The 24999-nt window shown below is 46.6% G+C and overlaps 13 protein-coding genes across 13 annotated transcripts; 2 read left to right on the forward strand and 11 right to left on the reverse strand.

Moving 5' to 3' along the window:
* Positions 1-205: 205 nt before the first annotated feature.
* Positions 206-988, reverse strand: TbgDal_XI18280 (60S ribosomal protein L2, putative; the record flags this gene model as incomplete). Its single annotated transcript, XM_011782670.1, has 1 exon — positions 206-988. One exon carries the CDS (start codon positions 986-988, stop codon positions 206-208), a length of 783 nt encoding a protein of 260 aa, XP_011780972.1.
* A 444-nt stretch (positions 989-1432) lies between these two features.
* On the reverse strand, positions 1433-2479 carry TbgDal_XI18290 (peptidase, putative; the record flags this gene model as incomplete). The annotated part of the gene is made up of 1 exon (XM_011782671.1): positions 1433-2479. One exon carries the CDS (start codon positions 2477-2479, stop codon positions 1433-1435), a length of 1047 nt encoding a protein of 348 aa, XP_011780973.1.
* A 447-nt stretch (positions 2480-2926) lies between these two features.
* TbgDal_XI18300 (hypothetical protein, conserved) lies at positions 2927-4003 on the reverse strand (the record flags this gene model as incomplete). The annotated part of the gene is made up of 1 exon (XM_011782672.1): positions 2927-4003. One exon carries the CDS (start codon positions 4001-4003, stop codon positions 2927-2929), a length of 1077 nt encoding a protein of 358 aa, XP_011780974.1.
* A 1189-nt stretch (positions 4004-5192) lies between these two features.
* Positions 5193-8372, reverse strand: TbgDal_XI18310 (myosin heavy chain, putative; the record flags this gene model as incomplete). The annotated part of the gene is made up of 1 exon (XM_011782673.1): positions 5193-8372. One exon carries the CDS (start codon positions 8370-8372, stop codon positions 5193-5195), a length of 3180 nt encoding a protein of 1059 aa, XP_011780975.1.
* An 865-nt stretch (positions 8373-9237) lies between these two features.
* TbgDal_XI18320 (hypothetical protein, conserved) lies at positions 9238-9702 on the reverse strand (the record flags this gene model as incomplete). The annotated part of the gene is made up of 1 exon (XM_011782674.1): positions 9238-9702. One exon carries the CDS (start codon positions 9700-9702, stop codon positions 9238-9240), a length of 465 nt encoding a protein of 154 aa, XP_011780976.1.
* A 647-nt stretch (positions 9703-10349) lies between these two features.
* Positions 10350-13172, reverse strand: TbgDal_XI18330 (hypothetical protein, conserved; the record flags this gene model as incomplete). Its single annotated transcript, XM_011782675.1, has 1 exon — positions 10350-13172. One exon carries the CDS (start codon positions 13170-13172, stop codon positions 10350-10352), a length of 2823 nt encoding a protein of 940 aa, XP_011780977.1.
* Positions 13173-13205: 33 nt separating this feature from the next.
* TbgDal_XI18340 (hypothetical protein, unlikely) lies at positions 13206-13520 on the reverse strand (the record flags this gene model as incomplete). The annotated part of the gene is made up of 1 exon (XM_011782676.1): positions 13206-13520. One exon carries the CDS (start codon positions 13518-13520, stop codon positions 13206-13208), a length of 315 nt encoding a protein of 104 aa, XP_011780978.1.
* An 838-nt stretch (positions 13521-14358) lies between these two features.
* TbgDal_XI18350 (hypothetical protein, conserved) lies at positions 14359-17808 on the reverse strand (the record flags this gene model as incomplete). The annotated part of the gene is made up of 1 exon (XM_011782677.1): positions 14359-17808. The coding sequence occupies one exon, from the start codon at positions 17806-17808 to the stop codon at positions 14359-14361; it is 3450 nt and encodes a 1149-aa protein (XP_011780979.1).
* Positions 17809-18419: 611 nt separating this feature from the next.
* On the forward strand, positions 18420-18818 carry TbgDal_XI18360 (hypothetical protein, unlikely; the record flags this gene model as incomplete). The annotated part of the gene is made up of 1 exon (XM_011782678.1): positions 18420-18818. One exon carries the CDS (start codon positions 18420-18422, stop codon positions 18816-18818), a length of 399 nt encoding a protein of 132 aa, XP_011780980.1.
* A 489-nt stretch (positions 18819-19307) lies between these two features.
* Positions 19308-19859, reverse strand: TbgDal_XI18370 (hypothetical protein, conserved; the record flags this gene model as incomplete). The annotated part of the gene is made up of 1 exon (XM_011782679.1): positions 19308-19859. One exon carries the CDS (start codon positions 19857-19859, stop codon positions 19308-19310), a length of 552 nt encoding a protein of 183 aa, XP_011780981.1.
* Positions 19860-20817: 958 nt separating this feature from the next.
* Positions 20818-21144, forward strand: TbgDal_XI18380 (hypothetical protein, unlikely; the record flags this gene model as incomplete). Its single annotated transcript, XM_011782680.1, has 1 exon — positions 20818-21144. One exon carries the CDS (start codon positions 20818-20820, stop codon positions 21142-21144), a length of 327 nt encoding a protein of 108 aa, XP_011780982.1.
* A 2071-nt stretch (positions 21145-23215) lies between these two features.
* Positions 23216-23563, reverse strand: TbgDal_XI18390 (hypothetical protein, unlikely; the record flags this gene model as incomplete). The annotated part of the gene is made up of 1 exon (XM_011782681.1): positions 23216-23563. The coding sequence occupies one exon, from the start codon at positions 23561-23563 to the stop codon at positions 23216-23218; it is 348 nt and encodes a 115-aa protein (XP_011780983.1).
* Positions 23564-23859: 296 nt separating this feature from the next.
* Positions 23860-24915, reverse strand: TbgDal_XI18400 (hypothetical protein, conserved; the record flags this gene model as incomplete). The annotated part of the gene is made up of 1 exon (XM_011782682.1): positions 23860-24915. The coding sequence occupies one exon, from the start codon at positions 24913-24915 to the stop codon at positions 23860-23862; it is 1056 nt and encodes a 351-aa protein (XP_011780984.1).
* Positions 24916-24999: the final 84 nt, after the last annotated feature.

The raw sequence follows: 24999 nt of genomic DNA on the forward strand, positions 1-24999 counted from the left end.
GATGCATTAAAAAGAAAACTATATATGGTACCTAAATGCTTTGAATGCAATGCTTGTTAGCTTTGCCCCATACGCTGTAAGATACGGACAGTGCGGCAATGGAATATTTTCCCTCCTCATAACTGAGCAGTACAAAAAAAAATTTTAAACAAGACGAAAAATAAGAGAGAAAAATAAAAGGATGTGCTGATCCACATGCTTGCCTCTACTCCTCCGGATGCCATGCGCCCCTGACAGCTCTGCTACCGCGAATCCGACCCGTGCGACGAGCGGCAATTAAACCAACCTTCTGTCCGGGTGGGGCGTGGCGCGAGACGGTGGAGGGGTGGCCAATGTGTTGATGGTTACCACCACCGTGAGGGTGCTCCACGGGGTTACGAGCCACACCACGTACCTTGGGCCAGCAGTTGCGTTTGCCACGGAAGCGGTAGAAGGAATTACCGGCTTTAAGGACCGGCTTTTCAATACGGCCACCACCGGCGACGATGCCAATCATGGCACGGCAGCTGCTGGGAACCGTTTTCTTCTGGCCGCTTGGAAGTTTGAGGCGGGTGCGACCCGTTTCAGTGTTGTGCGAAATAATAATGCAATAGTCGCCAGAAGCACGGGCGAGGGTACCGCGGTCGCCAACCTTCGCCTCCACGTTGCAAACGATGCAACCCTCCGTGATTTGACCGAGTGGCAGGACATTCCCAATAGCAAGCGGTGCCTTAACACCACAGAGCATCGACTGTCCGGTGAACATGCCTTCCGGAGCGACCATCAATTCCTTCACGCGGCGGTATTTGTACGGGTGGCGGAACTCCACGCGCGCCAGCGGAGCACCGCGGCCGGGCTCGTGTTCGATGGCCTTCACAACACCGCGCATGAAACCGTGACGCTCGGCGTAGTCGAGAATGCGCAGCTTCGCGGGGCCGAGCCGCTTGTGGCCGTGCACCTGGTACACAGAGCCGTTGCCCTTACGGCAGGTAAGCACTGTCTTCCCCATTGTTTGCACGCAGAGTAGCACACTTAGGGTTCAGAAAAACAATGGGAGTGAGAGAACGCAAAGAAAACGGAAAGGAGAACAGGAGATTAAGGAACAAGCCTAAGGATTGGAAGCGCAGCACATCATCTCGCCAGCAAAGATAGCGAGTTGGCAGGGAATTAGCAAAAGGGTTCGAGTACGACAAGTGTGAACAAAAACGACAGGAAAGCAAAGATAAGTAGAGAATGAGGCAACACGTAAACGCCGAGGCATCGACTTTGCAAACTTGGGCGCTCACATTCGGTATCAACGTCACCATCAAACAGTAATATCAACTCATTTGTATTGGAGTGAACAAAAATAGCGCTGGCCCAGCAGCAGCTGCTTCTATCGAAGTGATTATGCACATATTTGATGAATTAGGCTACTTAGAGAAATATCAATTTACCGCGCATTTCATTACCGCTAGGTAACCGGTTGGGATGCTCCAGAAGACTCCTCGTCTCCAAACGACACGAGCGAACAAACGTCGGGGTCATCCTCACTAAAGATGTGACCCACGCAATCACTCGTAGTGACTTCAATAAGGGGGAATATTAATGACGAGTTTGCGTCTTTGATATCGCCCGTGAATTGGCTAAAACTGTCGGGAGAATGAATATAAAACCCAAGCAGCACTGATGTACTACAGCTGGTCAGCGGCAACGTGTACCATTCACCTGAGATCTTCCCTTGAGTATCGGAACACGTGAAAGCGCTTTGCGCATAATGAGGATCTAAGACAATGAGATTTCCCCCCTGATAGCCCATGAAAAAGAAAGCAGAGCCTTCTTTCCCTCCAACTGCACCCACAGTGCTTTCCATTCGAAGGCAACGCTTCAGCAACTTGGCGTACCCCTCAGAAATATGATGAGGTCCCAGCATCACGGGTATAAGCAACAGCACGTGTTTGGAAAGGAGGAGTATCTTCCTCACCTCATCTTCCATCACTTGTCGGTCACGAAGAACAAGCACGTCCGGGCCTTGGCCACCACTGCTAAGATAATCCTCCATTAGGGCCCCCATAACTACCGCCACGTGGGTGGGACCAAACCAGCTACCACAAGGGGCGCCGTGCTGTACTCCCTTATTTGTTATGGCATGTATACCAAAGGGTGCCGAAGGATCATCATGGAAAAGGTGCTGAGTTGCTTGCTTTAGGGAAGGAACAATACTATCCTCAAATGAAGCACCGCCACCGTTCTTGTAACGCATTAAAGCGTGGGCGAGCATCATTTGACCCGCACGAATCGTGCACCCCCACCCGATATCGGTTGTTGAGCCGTTCCTCAGTGGTTCAAACTGGCAACGATAAGAAAAATACAGTAGCTTGCAGGCCGCTAACTTTACCATTTCCGCGGTTCCACCTCCACAGTACGTACCTGAACCAACGACGTATGCATCTTCTTCCTCTACCACATCTCGACTTCTACAACGAACCATACACACTATATTGTACACGAAACCAATCATCTCACCAAGGGCCGGCACCAGCTCTTAGCTTTGCGACGCAGTACTTCCATTAAACCCCCCCCACGCTGCTTGCGCGTCAGAACAGTTCAGCTAGATGTGAAATGTCAAAGGAATGATGAAGAATGAAATGTACGTGACAAGGTTGCAAACAACTACCCCAAGAGGTAAAAATACGAGGGTTGTGTGACGCCCCTTCAAAATAACCTAGAGGCACACCATGATCAAGTTGGGTTCACAACGCTTGAGATTAAGCAGATGAAAAATTTATTTAGGGGAGTGTGAACCGAGAGAAAAGAGTAACCGATAAAAACAGAGTTGTCGCAGAGAGTAGAAGCAAGCGGAGTGACTGCTGCACCGCCTTCCTCAAAAAAAAAAATAATGGAATGGAATGGAAGGATAATTTTTGCCGCGTCAGAACAGACGCAGGCGATTTTATTTTTTTCCGACTTATGCAACATTGCACGTCGTCACAAATCCCATAGTGTCGCCAACAACGAGTCGGCTGCCACCAATAACAACACCGCAGTTCACGGAGGCCATTTGGCCCGTCGCCTCCCGCACACTTCCACTCGTGTCCAGAGGGGGCGGATCGCCCTCTTCAACATCACCCACACTCTCTTCCATCTCCACCTCTAAGAGTGGAAGTACATCCCAAGCGGATACCTCACCACAAACTGAGCACGTCACCAAACGAGGTCGTGGGGTTCCCGTCCACCCGATCACCGACAAATTATTCTGAGCGTGTCCGGGAGAGGCGAAAATTTCCATTATGGAGTCACCGTCCTCAGTGGCCGTGGCAATGGAATACATCCCGTTTGCCCGACCAATCGCCACGTAGCTTTCCATAAAAGAACAGGTTGTCAGAAGCGGTGGGTTTATCACCTCTCCGCTCGACGGAACCAGCCAGTCGTCACCCAATAAGTTAAATTCTCCCTCCTGACGATTCGGTGAGGAAAAAATAGCACCCCCACCATCCATTCCAATGGCACAGAGCAACGGCGCAACGTCCTGCTGCTGTCTCTTAACAAACCCAAGACCACAACACCAGTTCGAGAGCGAACCAAACGAAGGCGCATCAATAGTTTGTCCTCCACCCGAAAAACATGCCGGAAGGTGCGCAGTCGGGGAGCACTCGAGCAGACTAAATGGCGTTATGGCACCATCCTCGTCAACCACAAGTGTCGTGGTCTCACGTTGTGGGTGGGTGCCCCCCAAAAATGTGGCGAGCTCACACGTGTGCCTATACGAACAAAGTTTTGCGTGCCGGCGTAAGTCGTAGCTGGTAATCCACTCACCCGCCAGAACAAGTGCCATGTGCACATCTGCCGCCAGAAGTAACTCTGTCGCATCCCCCTCAGCTGCTACCGTGGGTCCGGCCTCAACACGAGCGTAATCTTTCTGCTTCAAACGCGTGTCCCAGAGAGTCACGGCGCCTACGGTGTCGAGCGACCCAAAAGTAGTTGGGCATGTTGAGGAGGCGGCAATTGACATCACGGCGTGTCTGCCACGCCCAACCACCTCCATCAGCTCTGCCTCCGGTGACGTACTGCGTGGACAAAGAGTTCACAAAAGAAGTTGATGGTTAAGACAAGCACAAGCGATGACAAAGTTGGAAATATAGATAGATCAAAAACGGTAACCGCAATAGTAAAGGGTATTTCAAAGAAATCGCAAGTGATCCCGAGTCTGGGTGCGAAAGGAAAAACAAAATGCTAAGCCACTTGGAGAATGAGGAAGAGCAGATTTTGTACACGATGTGTTGTGCCGACAATTTGCAAAGTAAATGGTAACCACCCACCAGATAATGGAGTTTAAAAGAGAGAAAACAAACAAAGAATATCACTACAAAAAAAAAAAACAGTGCAGTTGTCAAGCCGTGTTCCGCGAAAAGGTAGAGGTAAACTGCGCGGTGTGGGGAAGTGTAGGAACAATGCCCGGTAGCATGAACCGTTAGGTTGTAACTTCCCCTCTCATACTGTTTCAGTTGTATGACCCACAGTTCCCCTCGTGTTTGTCGCTCATTGTGTGACAGTTTTCTTTTTTTCCCCCTTCTCCTTTCCCCCGTGACATCGGCGAACGCTCAAGGAATGTGGTCAGTCAAACAAAAAAGTTATAAACATTGATACTAAATGATAGAGTGAATGGGCTCGCGTTTCGGTATACGATGAGATTAGAAAGAATATAAGGAGAAAACAAATAAACAGTAAAAACCAGGAAAAAGTACTCTGTACGCCACAAACCCCCGATACCGCAAAAAAAAAATATTGGTTATCGTTATAATTATTTTCACTTCTGGGAATGGTAAGGAACAAAACAAAAAATCAAAACAAGGATGAACGACATTAAAAAGGAAAAAAAAAATAACCTGTCAAAAGCAAGCCAACTATGGAAAGTCCCCCACTATTATCATAAGTACAAACATCCACAAAAAAGAGAGAGGTGAAGAATGGACCGCAATTCACAAGACGTAGCGGCTACCTCACACCCAAATTTCAAAAAGCTCACAACAACGGAAATAGAAGCAGGCAATTTAGAAGTGAGAAGCCACTGCTCACCTCAACCCAGTCCAATAGCGAAGAGTTGGAATTGCCACACACACACACACACACACACACACACACACACACACACACACACACACACACACACACACACACACACACACACATATATATATATATATATATATATCCCTTCCCCTCTTTTTTGGTTCCTACGTAACGTTGTTAAAAAGGCTACGCGCGGCCTCATCTACACTTCCATTCGTGCTTCGAAGAGCATTCTTCGCCTTCTCCTTTGAGACGCCAAGTTTCACTAACTGCTGCACTTCCGCATCGAAGGACGTCCAACGACCCTTCTCCCCCTTTGGTGGTTTCTCCCTGAGCCGCTCACCCACGTCCTCGCAAAGCAACCGGGCAGCCGCCTTTTCCACGTCACCGCTATAATGCGTGAGTACAGGCACGACATGACTCCGGGGAAACCCCAAGTCCATCAGATCTCGTATTTTTGTCGTGTAGTCCGCCGCGGCATGTGCACTATGTTTCGCCTCTAACAGGATAGCACTCAATTGAGTGACGCCAATGCTATCTCGCAATCGATCCAACGTTACACGGGCGGATTCTTCCTTCAACAAATGTCGTCTCACAGAGGCAAGTTCTGTTTCCGTCACTCCGTAGCCCCGCAAGACCATCTCGTCACAGCCCGCTAGTCTGTAAAGGGTGTTAATGCCATTGCGCAGAAACTTCTCAATGATCTGCTGCCGCATGCCGGCCTCATCCATCACACGCGTGAAGGAGAGCGGCAGAGATCCATCAAACCGCTGCCGTTGCATTTCAAGCAACGCCTTTAGTGATTCCTCACGCTTCGGTAGGAACAGCACGACGTCTCGTATTGTCACTACGCCAATAGACGGAAACAGAGCAGACAACTCCTCTATCCAATCCATCAGTTCCCTGTTCGTGGCATTGACAGACATCTGCGCCACGCGCCGCGCCTGCTCCTCTCGTTCCAGCTTCAGCTCCGCTTGACGGCGCTCTTCCACCCGACGTTTCGACTCACGATAAACATAAACCCACCGTCGGAGGAGAGGGACGCACCGACGTAAAAGACAACCCTTTCGGCGCAGCAGCAACCTCTCAAGTGAAGCCCACACTTCCGCACGGAGAAAGACTTTGGTACGGCCCACAGCGAAATTGGGGCTTGCCCAGTCGTAGAGCTTTTGATAGACCGCGAGCATAGTCTTCGCCGCTTCTTCAATGCAATGACGCTTGTACAACTCTGCTGGTGACCGCGGCATAATGAGAAAGAAGTACCTGCAAAAGTCGTGAATGGAGCGGCGCACTGGGTATCCCTGCCGTTTTAGTTTAATGGTCTGTAACAAAGACGTCGATTCCAGTTGATTCGAAACGAGAACGTTTTCAAACAGGTGTGGACTTGCAGACATGTTGGGTTTAATGCAACGAACGAATTGGGTTTCCGTCAACTCCAACTCCTCTCTCAGTGCAGTTAGTTGATTTTGAAAGCGCAGCCCCACCGTATGTTTTCGATCATTGAGCACTGGGCCGTCAGAAAACAGGGAGCGAATGAACGTATCCGCAGAGTTGCTTACAGTCTGGTATACCTCATGCTTGATGCCATCTGTATTCTTCTCCAGCCAATCCCCTGTGGTGTAGTTCACGAAAGAGGCATAGTGCCTAACACCAAATTGGTTCGGAACGGTGCTTTTGGGAAGCACAAAGAACGTGTTTAAGGTTCGCCAATGGTCCCATACATTTTGAGTGAAACGCTCCGAGGTTCCAGTCTTGTAGTTGCACTCATTGTCAAGCAAGGCGAATATACCAAACCTCTTTTGTTCAAACATACCGATGCACTCCGTGTTGTCGGGAAAAGCCACTTCCGGGATACTCACGCCTTCGCTCTTACACTCTGCCTCGTCATTGAGGAAGGTATATTTGTTATAGTGGTTCTGTAACACATCGTTGGCGTAATTGATGCACAACTGTTCGAAACCATTGGTGGAAAAATTCTCAAAACCGAAGATGTCAAGAAGCCCAATGTACTTACACTCATTTGTGCTCTCCTGTGGCGCAATTGATGCGTTTACAAGCTTCACGAGGCGATCAAACAGCCCAACATAAATAGCCTTACAAAAGGCTCCACAAAAACCTTCAGCCTCCCTCTTGTTGGCATGAATTGTCACGATGTTCGTACTACTTTTCACGAGAAAACACTCACGCAAGAGCTTGGGGTCCACCTGGAGAAGTCCACAGGCTGTTAGAAACGGGCCCTCATCCACTATGTATGCCTTATCATTTTGGTCTGACGTAAACTCCAATTCCAACAGATGCAAAATGACCGCAAGTATCTTAAACATGCTTCTCGAAGTATTGTTAGCAATGCCAAGATTAGTGAGCGCCTTCCGTACTTTACTGAACTCCTCGGCGTCATTCAATGTTTCACCGTCCACACCACGGCGGTCAAATGTGTTGCCAACTCTGAGACATTTGTAGTCAGCCGATGTTTTCAAACCACCAAGCTCTGCCTTTTCCTCCGGAGAAAGTCCGGCGAGCATTTCGTAGAAAATGTGGTAATTCCGCTCACCACTAGCCTGTCGAACAATGCGGCTCTTTTCCAATAGGTACGTGGACACCTTACCACCCACCATGACTCCGGAGACACTGTCGAAGTAGAGTTTGATGTACTTGCCGAAACGTGATGAGTTGTGGTTGCGCAAAGTGCGAGCATTGCCAAATGATTCCAGCACGGGATTGCTCCACTCAAGGCTGTCGGAAACTTTATCCGCAACCCGACGTTGCATAGGGTTACCACTACGCTGATGACTCATCTGGCCGAGGTAGCCGACCAACATTTTGGTCGTCTCCGTCTTGCCACTGCCGGATTCACCGGAGATAACAACAGATTGGTTTCTGAGACCTCGTACAATTATTTGAACGTACGCTCTGTGCGCCACTTGCCACACGTGAGGAGGAAGTAGACGCTGGTTCGGTGAAGTGAGGTATTTTTCACGGTTTTTGTCAGTGTTAAATGGCATAGGTTGAAATGGATTAACACTAAGCACAACCTCACCCAACAACGAATACTGCAAGTGCAGCTCCTCGAAACGCTGTTTGATGCAATGCAGCGCAGGTGCTACGTGGAGGTCGTTCAGATGAAACAAATCGGGATTCTCCGCGTCAAAGGCTTGTGGAATATAGCCGTGCACCCTCGTGATTGGGATGGTCTCAACATTCCCACTCGCGGCATCCTCCACTTGCACCTTTCCACTCCCCTCCGGAACCGCCTTTACGACACCGCGGATCCACCCCTTCTGTTGCTGCTGGAAATACACCTGCTGCCCCACAACTACGCGTTCGACTTTTTGCTCCGTGGCCATATCAAAACAAGTGGATAAGTTGTCCCCAATTAAACTATATTTTCCCTTCCCCGTTCTGACTCCACTTGAAATATGACGAACCACAGCAATGAACAGGCACTATAAGCCTCGTCGATCACAACCCCCTTTTGTACCTTCAGCTCTTCCGACAGCACTGTCTTCGGTAGTTCAGGGCACTATTTGTTAGCACACTCTTTCTTTTCCGACCTAATTCTTCCACAGTTCGCTCTGTGCAAATTTAGTTCGACGCTACTTGCGTGCTATTGTTTTTGCTCGTGTCAGGAGAACAATATCAACCTTTCTTTCTTATTTGTGCCTTCCCTGTCGTATAACCATGTAATGGCGCCAGCAAGAAGAAAGCGTGAAAACAGCAAACAGTAATGCATTTTATTTATTTTATTTTTTTGCCCCCCCCCCATTCCACAGGCATAAAACAATCACACGGATACAGCACGAATGGTAGAAAGTGAGGAACAGAAAAAAAAAGAAAGAAGGGTGTAGTAGCAGGTGAATGAAAAAAAAAACATTTGTAGCAATCACGATAAAAGTAACTATAAAGGTGAACAACGAAAGCGCATAGACCATAAATGACTAATCAGCCAACAAACAAAACACCTAAATATATCTCATCCACACCCTCACAGCATGCAAAAAACAACGTCGGAAGAGGAAATATGTGCTAAGCCAGAAGGACTGACGCTCCTTTAGGGAGAAAAAAAAAGGTGAGCGGATTATCGACAGCTCAAACCTTTTTGCATGTGGTACCGCTCAATTTTCATAACGACAAGCACTGTTGCTGTGACCACTATTGCGCTTGTGTAAATGCGCGCGTGGATGCTGCGGAGGGAGTGGACAATACTGCAGATCAGGTGTCTTTATAAATCTTCCCCTTGAAGAAGAGAGCAACGAGCGAGCCAATTGCAACAATTGTTAAGAAAATGGGGAAGAAACAGAAAAGCTTCCTCGAGCTTGCATTGCGCTCAGAGGCTTCGGCAATCTGTTCCCTACCCGCAGCGACGCTGTCCAACGCAGCAGTTACGTTAACCCTTACGGCGTCAAGGGGCTCCTGCTGCTGTTCCACTAGTAATGCAAAGTCCTCCGCCACCGCCCGCAAATCTTCTACGCCCTCTTTGATGGCCACAGCCTCCACTAGTTTCTCGCGCTGGATTTGTTCCTCCACACGCATTCCGCCCAAATCTACGTAGCGAAGCAGAGATTGTTTCACATCATCCGTTTCTTCCGGGGGGGCGGACCTCCGGGGAATTGGTGGACGCCGGCCCCCTTCGCCGCCACCTGCCAATGAGCGATACTCCGACCGCTGTGAATTCATTACTGCTTGGCGTACTAATTTAACGCTGCCGCCACACAGTCGAATAGACACAAAAGACGATGAGGGAAGAACTCGGTACGAACTTTACACTAAGTACTATGATGTCTACCGTTCTGTTTTCTTTCTTCTTTGATTGACAGGCACGTTATATACCTAGTGGGGCTTTCCACAGAGCGACAGCGTGCTGGTACCAAGCACAACAAGTGCAATAGGCAGGGAAGCCATAAAAGTGGTAGACCACCAAAAGAGAGGAAAAAAATAAAGTAAATTACTGGAAGAGAGCATAAGCGGAAGGTGGGGCAACAGAAGGGTGTGAATACGCGATCCTACGCTTATTCAACTCAGCGAGAACTAAATCAAGGGAAGAAGGACGTAAAAACGTATGGCAGAAACTAATCCGTAGCAATGCCGAAGGCAATGGAGCGCCGTCGACTGCAGATTCCACCTGTAAAGATACGGTGACTCATAGGTCACCAATAATCAGTGGCTAACAATAGCCGGAAATGAGTGAGAGAATTTGGCCACATTCTTACAACGTGATAACCTCCCTCCCGCGGGTGCGCATCGTTCCAATTAATTCCCCGCCTCACTCAAGATTTGTATCCCTTGGCGTGTAGTATTAGAGACACCCAGAGAGACATGGTACGCTACTGTGCTGTTTCTTTCTGCTGCAGGGCCCTGAAGTATGCAGCGTCTGCTTCCGTGTCTTGCTCATGCCGCTGCCTTACTGCTTCGAGCCACTTGGTGAGGCCCAGCTGTTGCTGCTTAACTGCCATAGCATCTTTCTGCTTACTTAGCCGAAGCGAAGTTGCTGATGCGCCCAGAAGCCGCGCATGCCTCACACGCACAGAGGCAAGAAGTTCCGGTGTTGGTAGCGGGATAGGGATGCTGTAAGCCACACGATCGCGACTTAGCTCCTCCTCCATTACCTCTGGCATTTGCCGCTGCCGGTGAAAGGCTTCCTCATCATTGCGGATGGCCAGCTCATCACTTTTTACCGCAATGGTATCACGCACTCGCTGTTCCAGTTGCTGCAACGCAGCGGCATCCAGCGAGTTCTCTGCCTCCAGCAGTTCGTCAGCTGCGGTGAATACAAACGGAATGATTACCACCACATCCCCGTCGTCGCCATTCCGTGCTGAATGGGCGTATGCGGTGTTGATACCGCTGGGGGTCGGCGCACTGCCTGGACTACGTTTCCCTGACCTCAAATGTGGTTTGGCTCGCACAGTGACCAGCTGTTTCCGCTGACGGAGCACTGCACAGGGGCCGTATCGATCTGCAAAACTCACAGGTGGATTGACAACACCCAGTAGTGTGAAGGGAGTGTCTTTGGCCACCGGCACCGATGATATAACAGCGCTCCGAAGGTCCGTATCGAGCACATGCTGAAGGATGGCACCAAAAGCCTGCACGTCATATGGATGTACCACTTGACGTGAAGGATCCAGTACCAAAACTTCTTTACCCTTCGAATAACCTTCCATTGACTCAAGCGCAGTGACAGGTACGGTGAGGCTCACAACCTCGATGGACGCACGCAGATGACCTGGATGAGATGATGAATGCTCCAAACGGAGCCTTTTGGGGGGTGAAGGGTTGTCGTTTATTGTATCATTCACCTGGGTTTCGTCGGTTTGGCTGCTAATGGAGGGGATTCGACACTCCACAATGACAGTTTCCGGTGACGCCGGGTTAACTGCAGTCACCTGCACAATTTTGTCGGAGATGAGAGTGTCTCCAAACGGAACGGGAACGGCGAGATAAAACTGGCTCCCCACCATTTTGAAGGCCGTTTCAAAAGCTTCGCCAGAGGCCGTTGAGCCCGCATCCCCTCTCTCTTTTCCGTGGCCATTGTAGGTGAGGAGAAGTGTGGCGGCCTGCTGCGTTATAGCACTCGTAAGAGCGCGGAGAAGCTGTACACCACCGTCCGCCACCAAAACATGCTTGCCGTCCCGCAAGCGAATGAGGTTACGCACCTCACTGAGATCGTCAATATCCACGTGACGACTAATAAACGTACCGTACGCCCCGTCCATTGATGAGTAAAAGTCCGTCGCTTCGTAGTCAACGAACTCAACTCCGGGAAAGTCCGTTTCCGCGCAAAGTGGCTTGATTACTTTTGTCACATCACAGATGGTCACGCGGCTACCCACAAGGAATAACCCCTGTGACGAAGCCTTCCGCTGCTGATGTGCACTGCGCTGCACCTCCCTCTTCATACGCTGTTTTGCCTCCTCCGTCTGAATCAAAAGATCACCGAGTACCTTCGCTCGTACCTCACGCTCCAGCCTAATACACGCGGCGCACAGCAACGTTTTATTCTCTAAGCTATGGCCGCAACGCGTTGCCTCAGAGCAGGTGGTGCTGAGCGGGCCGAGACACCGGCAGCACTCCGTAGGGTACTCAACAGCGCAGGGGAGAAAAGCATCCGCACAACTGCCTTTAAAAACGTGTCGGACCGTAGCGTAAATAGGTTGCAGCGTTGCCTGGTCAAGACCAATAATAACAGCATGTGAGCATGTAAGTGGCTTCTCGATAACCTCAAAGCAGTTGCACAACTCGCTACAGCTGTGTAAGCATTCATGACCGCATGGCATGGCCGCCTGACAAGCATAGGGGCAATTGCTGTGGGATACGCGTGGATGGCACTGTTCCATGCACACATGTTCTTCTCTTTGACACACGAACGGCTTCAGACAGAGCCGTCGGCAACCGCGAACAATCGGCACGATACCGTACTCCAGTTGCCGCTGGTCTGCATGACGGGAGCAACAGAGTGGAATACGAGGTCCCATCAAGGATGGGAGCTGGGCATCTGCCGGTAGTTTGTCACCTTCATTGAAAGAAATGGATACCAATTCACCCTTTAGCTTCATCACAAGTGCTTTCCACTGCGGCCACTGAGTCGTAAAACGTGGCGTAGTCCAGCCTACATCGGTGACGAGTATAAAAGCCCCTCCTGCACCAGCAACTGCATCGGCGATGAACTGATCCTGCTGCATAGCCGCCTGCAAATGCTTTTTAGTGGGTGGCAGTGTTAAGAGGTATATGACTACTTCGTATTGATGTACCATCTTGTCCCTTTTATTCATTGCTGTGAGTTCATGTGGGGCCAGTAGTGTTGGGAGTGAAACATCATCGGATATACCAGATTGTGCACCATGCGCCCTACCTTGCAGTGCGTGCTTTAGCTGCGCTCCCAACTTTGTCTTCACGTCGCCTGGGACGATAATAGCCACTTGGGTCAAGTTAGCACCATTGTCATTGAACCAACAGACGAGGTTAACCGTTTTCTGGAGCTCTCGAGTGCTTCGCTCGCTCTCAACAGTCACTTGATGTGTCCAAAGCCACAAAGGCACCTGCAATCCCATAGACAGCGCTCGCGACCGCCCGGCATGGCCATTGTAAAAGAAAGCTGTAATGACCTTTTCCAGCGTGGAACTGAACGTGTTGGTTCTCTTTTCCATACCTGCGCCCAACCCACTACAACGCCTCTGCCTCTAGTCGAAAAGAACAAAATGTGTGCGTACATATATGTGTAGAAGACAGATAAGGGAAGATAACAGATGTTTCAGGGTAATAGAAACGGTAAAGAAGCGGTATTTAAGTTGTTTCTTCAGCCAAACAAAAAGAAGTTCAGAAAGTGAACAAAATAATAGCAATAGTGCGACATTCATTGACAGCGGTGGGAGCACCCAAGCACTTTTCCATTCATGCGATCCATGACGGTTTTTTATCCCTGAAGCACGCCTGAGCTTACGATCTTTGAGTGATGGGGCTTGGAGTAAGAAATTATTACCTTTTATATTCGACATTACTGTACCACAGAAAAAAAAAACCCTCTATGCATGCGCTGCTCACGCAACCACGTAATAGAAGAGAAACACACACACACACACACAAAACTGATGATAACCTACCCCAAACGTGAAAACAGTGCGCCCGTATTCCATCACATACCCAGTCAGTTATAACATCTGTTGTGGTTCACCTGCTAACTACATCATGTTTTTCCGCTCCCGGTTGGTGAGCCCAGAGACACGTAACAGCGGTGGCAATGTTTACGACAGCCTTCACAGCATTTCTTCCTAATGCGCTCCCATTTTACTTCCTACAATCTTCTATGGATGTGAGAAGAAAAGCTAATTTATTTTTAAACGTTGGCATACGCTTACCCGTTCGGCACCGTTGTCTGACAAGCCACTACGTTTCAACCGTTCCGGGACGAAATGCAAAACAACACCAGCTTCATTATTACCATTATTATTCGTCGCGATTTCCCTAATGACCACAGGAAGCAAGGGAAATTGTAAATATGAAAGTCGTACTTACGTGTTTTTAACTGCTCAACAGAACTGCTGGCACCACCACCCCTCCCCCTCCTTCTCATCCACAACACACAATTGGCATCCTCGTAGGTCTTTAGCCAACTGAAGGAATTATGTCAATGACACACGCGCATAGGTCTCCTAGCGAGTTTGCCATTCCTTTTCTGAGCCCTCTTTATTTTATCCCTAAGAGGGTGATGGGCTACGGGAATAAAGAAGGGAAAGAGGGTAGAGGCCCACATTCTGAAAAAAAAGCCTACTACAGAGCGAATGATCCCTTGAGCCCTGACTTATTATTTGCTCCTTGCTTCACTTCATATGGTTATTAGCAGCAACCGTATCGTTCAAGGGAAGAGAGCAACTCCGCTGACAAAAACTGCGGACACGTCTCCCTCCACTTCTGACCGTGGCTTTGCAACATTTTTTTTATGCCTTCGTTAACTAACAGATGCTTCTGCTCCTCCTCAACGGTAGGAGAGGCCAGCACCTTAGCGATGCACTGTGCCATCTCTACCCAGCACTGAGTCACTACAAATTCCCTCTGCTCGTCTAAAATGTGAACCAGCGTGCGGATGGCATTGGCATTCTCTGAACGGTCCACACGCATTGGCAATCCTCCAAGAATGGATGGCACAACAGTCGCGAGAGGCACAACTCCCGGTGAAAGGCATCGCACCATCGAACAAACCGCTGAGATGGCATTGTCAACAGCGGCAGGTATTTCCTCACATCCGCCAACGACAAGCCAAAGCGCTTGCAGAAGCGGCGTCGCTGCAGCTTCAGTGTTGAAGCGCGCGGAACAGCTCTCCACCAACACACGAATCATGTATGCACAGTTGGCGCGTGCAGTCGACTCGTCTGTAGAAGATATTAACTCCAGTGCGAGGGTAACGGCATGGTCCACAAATGGAGCCGCCTCCGGACCGAGGGACTCAAGAATTGATGCAATGGAACCCGTTGCCATCACAATGTCCTCCGACGGGCGATCCAAGGAAGCGTAGGGAAGTAGTAGCGGCAAAATCACCTCGGCTAACATTCTAAACCCTGGACCATACGCCTTCGCAAACGCCTCAACCATTTCGCATACGGCATCCATCAGCACTCCATCATGGTCCTCTCCCAAAAGCAACTGGTCTCCATCAGAGCCGGCAGCCCCGGTGGCTTCTCCATCAGAGCTATCGGAAGCATCATCATCTTCATCTTCCCGCTGGTACGGCATCCGCTGTTGCAGGAGGCGTGTTACAATTTGGAGGAACTCGCTAGTGTCTGTGAGGAACAACTGTGGCCCAAAGAACTTAAACAGTAACTCAAAGGCGTCGCATGCTGCTGCTACAACCTCCTTGTCCTCTTCCCCCTCCCCCCGAATACAGGGGAGAAGGGTTTCGTTAACGAGTGTGTTAAGTCGCTCACGCGCGGCCGGGGCCAACGTGTCTAGTGCGGTGTCCTTTATGACGCACTCAGATCCATGAACAGCCTGAGTCAACTTCGCTAATGCAAGAAGGGTGCTGCAGCGGATGTTGCTGTGGAAATGCACATCAAGATCTGCAAGTGCGGCCCAGCAGGCGTCTATACGCTGAGTGCCTAGACTCGACATCAACACCTCCGCACAGACTCCAACAAAGTAAACGGCGCTGCTCTTCTCTTCCAGGTCAGCTGTACGAACACGCCCGTGGATCTCTTCCGCGTCACTTCCATCGCTGCCGCAGCACTTGTCATCATCATTATCATCGTCACCAACCTCATCTCCCCCAATCATGGCTTTCATGGTGTTGCACTCATCGTCCATCTTAAAATGGGGCATGGCGCCACCCGCGAGGAGATGTTTGTTTTCGTAGTGCGCTCGATCCTCTGCTATCGTCTGCAACGCACAGTTAATGGTGTCATCGAGGTATGGGATAAAATCTCCCCGCAACAATTCACAGATGTTGGAAAGAAAACCAAAACTTTCCTCGCGTAATTGAGGCTGCCGGGTACGCAAATTTTCCGCTACCTGCTCCATGAAAAATGAAAGGTGTGGCATGAACGTCTCTCTTCCCATCGCTGCTGCCACAACACCAGCCGTTTCCGTCGCTCTCGCACGCAACAGGATCGTCTCCGGTGAGGTCATGGTTAGTGGTGGCTTCAGCAACTCGAGACAGTGTCCCGCATGTTGTTTAAATGAAGCGCACTGGGTTGTCGCTAACGACGCGATGACACCGCACAGCTCGCTTTGCGTCTGTAGCGAACTGCACCCGATTGCCTCCAACACCGCGGGGAGTAAAACTGAAACGTGTGGCTCTACATCTCCTGCCAGGTTTTCGCACAACGTGTCAAGCGCACAGGCAGCTCGGCGCCGGACCGCATCCACCTCATCCCTTAATAACGGCACGAGCATGGGGAACAGTTGCTCATGGTGAGTCAAAATCTCCGGTTGTAAATGTAGGCAAAAGTAGATGAGAGCAAAGGCAGCAGCTTCACGCGGCACAGGCTCGCTATCGCTGAGAAGTTGCTGCGTAAACTCCAAAACGTACCGTACACGGCGCCTCAAATACCCTGGATTACCCTCTGCCAAACAAGCAAGAGCGAGGATCGAAGCTTTTCGCTCCTTGGGACCCACCGCCTGTGGGCTCTGTGCAACCGGTGAAATCAATGGTAAAAGCGCTCCTGTGAAAGACTTCGCGGCAACTTTTGTTGCTATCGTACTAAGCAGGCGACCAGCAAACAAACAAGGTGGATCCACGTGCAGCATATCCGCAGCATCATTCTCATTGCTTTGAGAGTCATCACAGTTTTCCATGCCCTCCGTATGCGCAACCTCTGGGAGGGAAATTGCGTTGTCCTCACTCATTACTTGCACACAGGCGGAAACAAGGGGCTCCAGCACGGTGGTGGAGACGAATTTTGGCTTCTGATTAACCAAACTTGCAAGCACCTCAGCACAGCTCTGCCGCACACGAGGTTGAATTGCTCCATTGGTCATAACAGAAAGCACCTCCAAAGCGACACTGCGGAGGAGAGCCCCGTGTTTCTTCACACTGAGGTCCTCCACCAGCTGCTCAAGAAGGTCCAACACATCCACGCAAAGATTAGTTTTGGTTTCTTCGGTCCCGCACTTAGTCAACAGCGCCAAGCACTGAGGCACAAGCTGCTGCAGCAACTGTTCCCACACCTTTGTCTGCCCCCGGATAAAGACAAAGAGCGTACCGACAGCCTTCACCGCCGATCGCTGAACAGCATCTTCCGAATCCAACATGCCTTGAAGCACCGCCTCCACGACGGGCAAGCAATGGGTATCAGCTTCACTCATCACTTCAGCCACACTATAAGCAAGAACCATCGCCAACTCACGCATCTCCGCACGCGGATCGATTACTGCGGCACGAATGGCGTAGTTAAGCTCCGGCCAGCCACCATCCTCGTCCATTGCATCTGCTTTTGCCACTCGCGTGACAAGATGCGCAAGAGCCAGGCGAACAGCCTTCACCGGCTCACAGCCGAGCTGCTCGAGAAGCGCCCCCTTAAAATCCCCACGTGACTCGGAAGGAATGGTACGCCACAATGACAAAACTTTCTTTCGAAGCAGCACTGCTGCCAGTTGCCGAACTCCCGGTGAAGATCCCTGCACATCTCGAAGCATCACCATCAGTAATGTCAGAGTCGACGGGGTGGTGAGCAACTGCACAACAGACTTTTCCACATTGCGGCGCTCATTGTTGTCAGTGGAGTGTAGGATAACGTGAAGCATCATCTGCAGCTGCTCCCTGCTCACAATACCTTCGGAAGCTGCGGTGGTCATATCTTTAAATACACTAACGCGCTCCTGCTTTCTCCTTTATGTTTGTCCTACCCGCCGCGTGCACCTCTACTCGGGACGTTGTGACTACTGTGATCGTGAACAATAAAAGAGGGAATATAAAGAATCCGATGTAAACGAAGGGACTCCTCGAGGAATATCTCTTCAGACGCTAATAGATGAGGAGGAGCACATGTAGAGCGGTATGGTAAACAGAACTCACCGGACCGGATTAATAACAACGTTAAGTCGACAAAATAATTATATATATATATATATATATATAGATCCTTCAACTTTGTTTTTAACCGAGCATATTTCAGTCCGTTTGTTTCTTGGTTCAACAGCAGTTAGTTACCGATTTTTCTTTTTAATTTTGCTTTGTTTCTGTCTCTCGCTAGAGTCCGTGCCCGTTTCAGGCAGAACAATCGATGACAAATAAAAGGGAGTTAAGCACACGCACACGCACACGCGCACGCACGCATGCACAAGAAAGAAAAGCTGAACAAGAATTGGCCATCAGCCACACTATAAACAAGTAAAACTTGCTTCTAACTACCACAACACCTTTGCATCCCCACAATAACTAAATAACAATGTCATGAGGGAATAAAATGATCCTTAACTCCCACACCATCGCCACAAGCGCACGCAGCGCATTAATTCTCTCTTCCTCTCTTCCTTCATTCCTTTACTGGCCCAACTCCTTCAACTACGGTCCTGCACATGTACCTCTTTTCAACACTCCCATTCCCGCGTTGCTACTCTTCCTATTGAATTTTTTTTCTTTCAACCTCCTCTTTTTCATATATATATATATATATAAATATATATATATATTCTTTCGGTTTGTTTTTCAAGGCCTCTACTCCACCTCATTTTCCTCTCGGCAGTCTTTTTTTGTTTTCTATCTCTTCAGATTTCGTTGTAATTGTAAATACGCTTGGCTGACGTCTACGTACCGACCTTCAGTAGCACATGTTCAAACACAAACACAAACAAAGCAAAAATAGGGTAAGTAAAGAACCACAACCGCCAACAACCATCGTCATGAGGGAGCTTCAACGTGGAATCAGAAGTATTAAAAGAATTTAGAAACGAAAAAAAAATTAGAAGGGAGTGAGCAACAACAACAACAACAACAAAAAGATAGTAACAAACAGTTTAGAGAATACAAAATATCTCTTCTGTCCTTCACTTCAGTTTCCACACGTCACCATAAGCGCTCATATCTCTCACCCTTTCTTTCTCCTTGTGTCTCTTCCCCTCCCTTCTTCCATTCTATCGCTTATTCCACCTCTGATGTTACTGTCACATTCTAGTGTGATCACACTTCTAAATGTTTCTTAATATTTACCCCCTTATATACACCTTTCTCTCCCTAAATCTCTCTCTCTCTATCACTCACAAACACACACAAGCTTTTATTCATCATCAAGTGTGATCGCTGGCCTCAAGCACACTGGCGTAATATGTGATGAAAATGCAACCCCTCAATGACATTACGAGTACTTATCCACCATGGCGAAGACAATAGCAATGAGATAGATAACAATCAATGCAATTTCAATGCAAATATGAATGTAAGAGTCCCGTTCAAGCCGACCCACCTCTCGCCACAAGCTGGTCGCATCAACAAAATAAGTACCACACCACATGCGCCATAATGAGTAAAGTAATGCCACCAAAATGCTAACGCCCATTGGGATATTAGTCAAAAGAAATGTGGCATGTAAAAACTGAATGAAACGCAGTCCAATATACACTTCCATAACGGGATTGATCGCTCGCTCACATTCTAATACGTTAAGGCATTTGTCACGGCAGTCAGCAATGTTTAGTGCAAATAGCATCGCAAATATCAACATGATAACCTGCAGAAGTCCACAAGCAATCCAAGCCCCGATAAAATGCATGACACTTGCGAATAAAGCAATTGCAGCCAAGCAATAGGCAAAAACAAAAAGATACGCCCGCTTACGCTCTCCCCAGGAATGCTTGGAAGGGTAACGAAGCGCATGCCATACATCCGCCTGGTGCTGAAGTATACCCATCAGACGACTACGCTATGGAAAGGAACAATGGCAAACCGAAGGGGGGGGGAAACAAAAATAGTTATGGTGAAAAGTGAATTTAACACTGCCAATTTAAAAAAAAAAAGCCACAACAACAGCAACAACAAAGGAAAGGGGGGAAAATAGAAAAGAAAAGGGAAGAAGGAATAAGGAAGAAACCAAATAGGATGAGAGGGGAGGGGACACACACAAAAAATAAAAAGCAACAAGAAACAACAGGAAAAAAAAGGCAAAAAGGGATAAACATTAATGGAAGTTAAGCAGTTGAGCGACAACCAACACCAACACAGTCACTACTTCCTCCCCCGGTCCCACACCTGCCTGAACAAAAGAGAAGTTTAAGACGCAGGAGATGCATATTTGTATTTGTATATATGTATGTGTGTTTTATAAAATAATTAGATAAAACACACACACACACACACATATATATATATACAAATACAAACATAAGACCTATCAGTTAAGGAGTAGGAACGTTACTTGAACAGGCCCCAAAAAAAAGCAGAGAAAAGAAAAAGAACCAGATTAACGCAAAACAGTTTCTTGTTATGATCGCTCTTTCACCTTCTTCTTTCATTTTTTCTTTTCGCATTGGTTTTAAATGACCTTCGCGCAAGCCTAATGAATCGTAATTACCATAACCACAAGGATACCTCATAATTTTTGTTTTCCTTCAATATTCAGTTCTTTTTCTATATTTATTATCTTCTTGGCCTTTGTTCTTGTTCTTGTTGTTTTTTTTTTGCTTTTTCTTTCCGCATTCACATATGAGCATCATTTCCCCCCCTTTCCTCGTCATTTTTTTTGTTTTTCCTTTTTACCTTCCCCTCCTTTACATCATGGAAAAACAGCAGCATTAACCTTCAAAGAAGGAAACACCAAAAACGACAGCAAAGACGAAAAAAAAAAAGAAAGAAAATGACAAACACAATTGATGACAATAAAAATGAATGATTTTGTGAATTTACGCATCCGCTTCATCTTCTTGATCTGTTGTTCGTTTCTTTGTTTATTTTCTTCTTTTTTTTCTTTTCTTTTCGTCCCTTCACGGCTCCTCACCCTACTTCTCTCCAATATCGATGTTTTCATGGGTTGCGAAGTTGGGCTTTCCCCCCCCTCTTTCTTTCGTTCTTTTGTGAGTGTATGTCCATGTTTTGTGTGTTGCCTTGTATTCGGTCACAGCAACGATATAGCGGTAATGATCATAACAATAAAAATGAAGAACATGATAATAATAATGATGATAATAATACACGTGTGAGTATATAAAAGTATAAATATAAATAAGCATATAAACTTAAATATATTTATATATACACGTACAGTGCAACAACAACAATAATAATCATAATAATAATAGTATTAATACTGTTTGTGGGAAAATCCACCAAATGATCAATGAGACGATGAAGGGAAGAATTTACAGCAGACAAAGAGGAAGAAGAAGAAAAAAAAAACAAAAGAGAAACCCCCTCCACTTTTGCACGTATTTTGCATTTGCAGAAAAACGAAGGCCTCTATTTCATCCCTTTCTTTTTTCAATTTCTTTCTTGTTGCTTTTTCTATTTATATCTCTGCATCCTACTCTGTTTCACGCATTGAAATAAGTTACTATAATATAATAATAATAATAGTAATGATAATAATAGTAATAATAATAATTGTTGTGATTATTATTATTATTGTTTCTGGTGACGCTAATTCATATCCACTTTAATTTGCTAATATTTCCCTCCTCTCCCCACTCACTTCTCTTCCTTCTCTATATTCCTTGTTCCTTTTTATTACGTTTCATTTCACTTCCTTATCTTCTTTATTTTTGTCAGACCCTATTCCGCTATGTTTATTCACCTATTTAATTCAATTCAGTTTCCCTCTATTGAGGAGGGGTTTAATACTCGCCTTACTGTTGTTTTTACTGTTGTTGTTTTCTTGGCCTCTTTTTTTTTTTTCAAATCTCTTTTTCCATTTCATTTTTTCATTAATTTAATTTAATTTTTTTTTTTGCTCTCTTTCTTTCTTTCTTTCTTTCACTTTTCAAAGAAAAAAGGGCTATTCTTTAAATTGAGGTTTGTTTGTTTGTTTGATGTTGTTGTTTTTTCCACTCCCCTTCAAATCCCTCTTCTTTTCCTTCTTTCTTATCCCACCCTACATTTTCTTTTGATATTCATGAATATTTAACACCCAACCTCCATTATATTCCTTCCCATTTTTCATGCATCGGAGGGTATTTGATTCACACAACGAAAAAAGAAAAAGGAACAAAAAAATTAATTTGGTAGAAAAATAAACAAATAAACAAATAACGTGAAGAGAAGAAAAGAAAGGAAAGGAAGGAAAGAGAACGGAAATAACTGAAATACAGACAAAATTAATGCACAAATACTTTAAAATATATCAATAAAATTAAAAACACGAAAAACAAAAAAAACAAACGAAAAAATTACAAAAAAATTACAAAAAAACTTAATAGGTAACAAGGTGAAGGATTAAAAACACACACACACACACACAAATTTAAACAACAGTCCGCCTGGCCACATTCTCCAGAAAATTATACACTTACGCATATGAAGAGATGAAATGAAATTTAATGAATGAATGAGTGAATGAACAAAAGAAGAAAAAAAAATTAAATCAAATTTAAAAGACAGCAAAAATATCGGGATTATTATTATTGTTATTATTATTATTTCCTTGTGTCCTGTAAGCTAGCAGAAGCCGACAAGCGTGTGTTAGTGAAGGCAGTTGTCACGCACCAAAAACACATGCACACGTGAAAACAAAGCGAAAAGAAAAAAAAACAATAAACCGAAATGGAGAGGTGTGAAGAGAAAAGGGAAATACATTTTTCTACAGAAGCCATCAAATATATAAATGTACAAAAAGGAGGAACAACAGAAGAGAAAGAGTAGAATAGAAAGAGTAGGAAAGGGGGAAAAAAGAAGACTTTGTTATTTCGGAGTTTGTTTGAGTTCCGTTTGTTGTTGTAACCCTAAAGATGGTGTTGGAGGGAATATCAATAATAATAATAATAACAACAATAAGGATAAGAAACGCGAGAGAGACGAAAAGCGTGAAAAACGAACAAAAAAAGTGAGGCGCTTTTCAGTGATATAAATTTAATATGCCAAAAGGCGGTAGCATGGCTTTAATTACAAACAAACATGAACAAAGGAACAAAAATAAAGCAAAAGTTAAGGAAAACATTGACGGTAGAACAAAACAAAACAAAACATTCACTGCTACCAATGGGCATGCACATTTCCAAACACAAACGGATACATACACAAGTGAAATCAAATACAAATATATTTCATCACACAAATAAATTAAGAAATATACACGTATATGCTTGGAAGCGCGCATGCCCACTTATTGTTCTGAATGTTTTTATACGTTCTCTTCTGCATGTAGATTTTTTTGTAAAAAACTTTAATTTTTTTTCTTATCGTACGTGTGAAAAGGGAAGGCATCTGCATTTGGGCGTTCTGTTTTGATTTTTGTTGTATACCGAAAGGAAAGAAAGAAAAAAACCATGGATGTGCCAACGCGTGGCCCAACGAATATGAGGAAGATAGAAAAGTTATGATTAATAAATGTAGTTCAGTTTCTTTTTTTTTTAAAAAAAAGCACAAAGAAAGAAGAAATGAAGTAACTTCCTTACACTTTTTGTTCATCTCATTTTCCCCCGCATTTTTCCTTTTTCACCCATCCTACTGACACATTTGTTTCTCCACCAATTCCCTAAAAGTAAACAAAAACCCCTCCGAAATAAAAAAACCTTCACCGCTTGCCAAACGTTGAGAAGTACTCATTTTGTGTTTTTTTTCGTTTAAAAGAAAACAACAACACATACACATACACACACACTAGCACATGGGAAAAAGAAAAAGAAAAAATCCATCCTCCCCCCTTTTTTCCATTCTTCTTCATGGTTTCAAAAACAAAACAAAGCAGAAAACCAAACAGCGATTTACCGTGGAGGAAAAGACCACCACGTAACTCCTCCCGCTGCCGTTGCCACCATCGAATATTGAGGATTGACACTCATGGCAATGGGATCCCCATCAGCTACGCATAGAATTTCATAACGTAATGATCCCCATCGCGATTTTGCCCGAGAACCATGATATACGAGTAACCTTGTATCTTTCCCTGATGTGGAATCCAACTGAACCACGGGCGAGTGGCCTAAATATGGGTGAACATATCTCGCACCAACGGAACAACTTGAATTGATCCCGTCAATGGTTCCCTTAATACCAAAATTTGCACCTCGTACGGCATTTTGCCTCAGGTCATACAAGAGAACTCCACCACACTCGTAAGTTAGGAGCAATTCTTCGCCCCCGCTCCCAATATCCATCCCGATACAACGACGTTCCCCACAAGAGTCGCAGTGGGGTAACATTTTGTTGTGCTGCAATGTAAGCAGCGGCCCAGAGAAGAGTTTACGATAGTCGTACACGCGAACACATGAATCATCGCTAACTAACAACTGCGTTCCTTCAGGACTAAAAGAAATAGCGCCACCACCACCAATGAATGTGTTTTCTGCTGAAGCCGCTACCGCTCCCGAAATGAGGGGATGGAAAAGAAGCAGTCGACCCTGAGCGGAAAACACGGCGGCGATCGTATCGTTGCATGGAGACTGCGCTATAGCGGTGTATGCCGGACGATTGGGGATTGCAGGCACAACTGGCACAGTATCACTTACAAATGACATGGAAGCAAAAAGCTGCGCAGTGTTGAGATTGAGAAGATATAAATGGCCATCACATGGGCGATGTGAAGCTAAGCACACAACGCCACTCGATTGCGTGAAACGGGCGCGCCACAAACCCACAGTGTTGAGGGCGATCGTCTCCTTGTGTTTAATTTCGGTAACGTCTACAAGCCTCATCGCATCATCCGTATGGGTAGACAGAAAATACTTTCCGTCAAGGGAGAAGTCTATTGAGGTGGCTCGTGGGTCACCATAGGCCGAAAAGAAACTCGCTGCGATTTCTACCGGTGTACAATTGTTCATGCTTTCCTTCCGTTAGACACTCACCGGCGTGCGGCAGTTGCCACCACCACACCCAATCGCGGGAGACGTCAACTCTTTTCGCCT

The sequence above is a fragment of the Trypanosoma brucei genome, chromosome 11, assembly GCF_000210295.1.
Source record: "Trypanosoma brucei gambiense DAL972 chromosome 11, complete sequence".
Taxonomy (NCBI): Eukaryota; Euglenozoa; class Kinetoplastea; order Trypanosomatida; family Trypanosomatidae; genus Trypanosoma; species Trypanosoma brucei.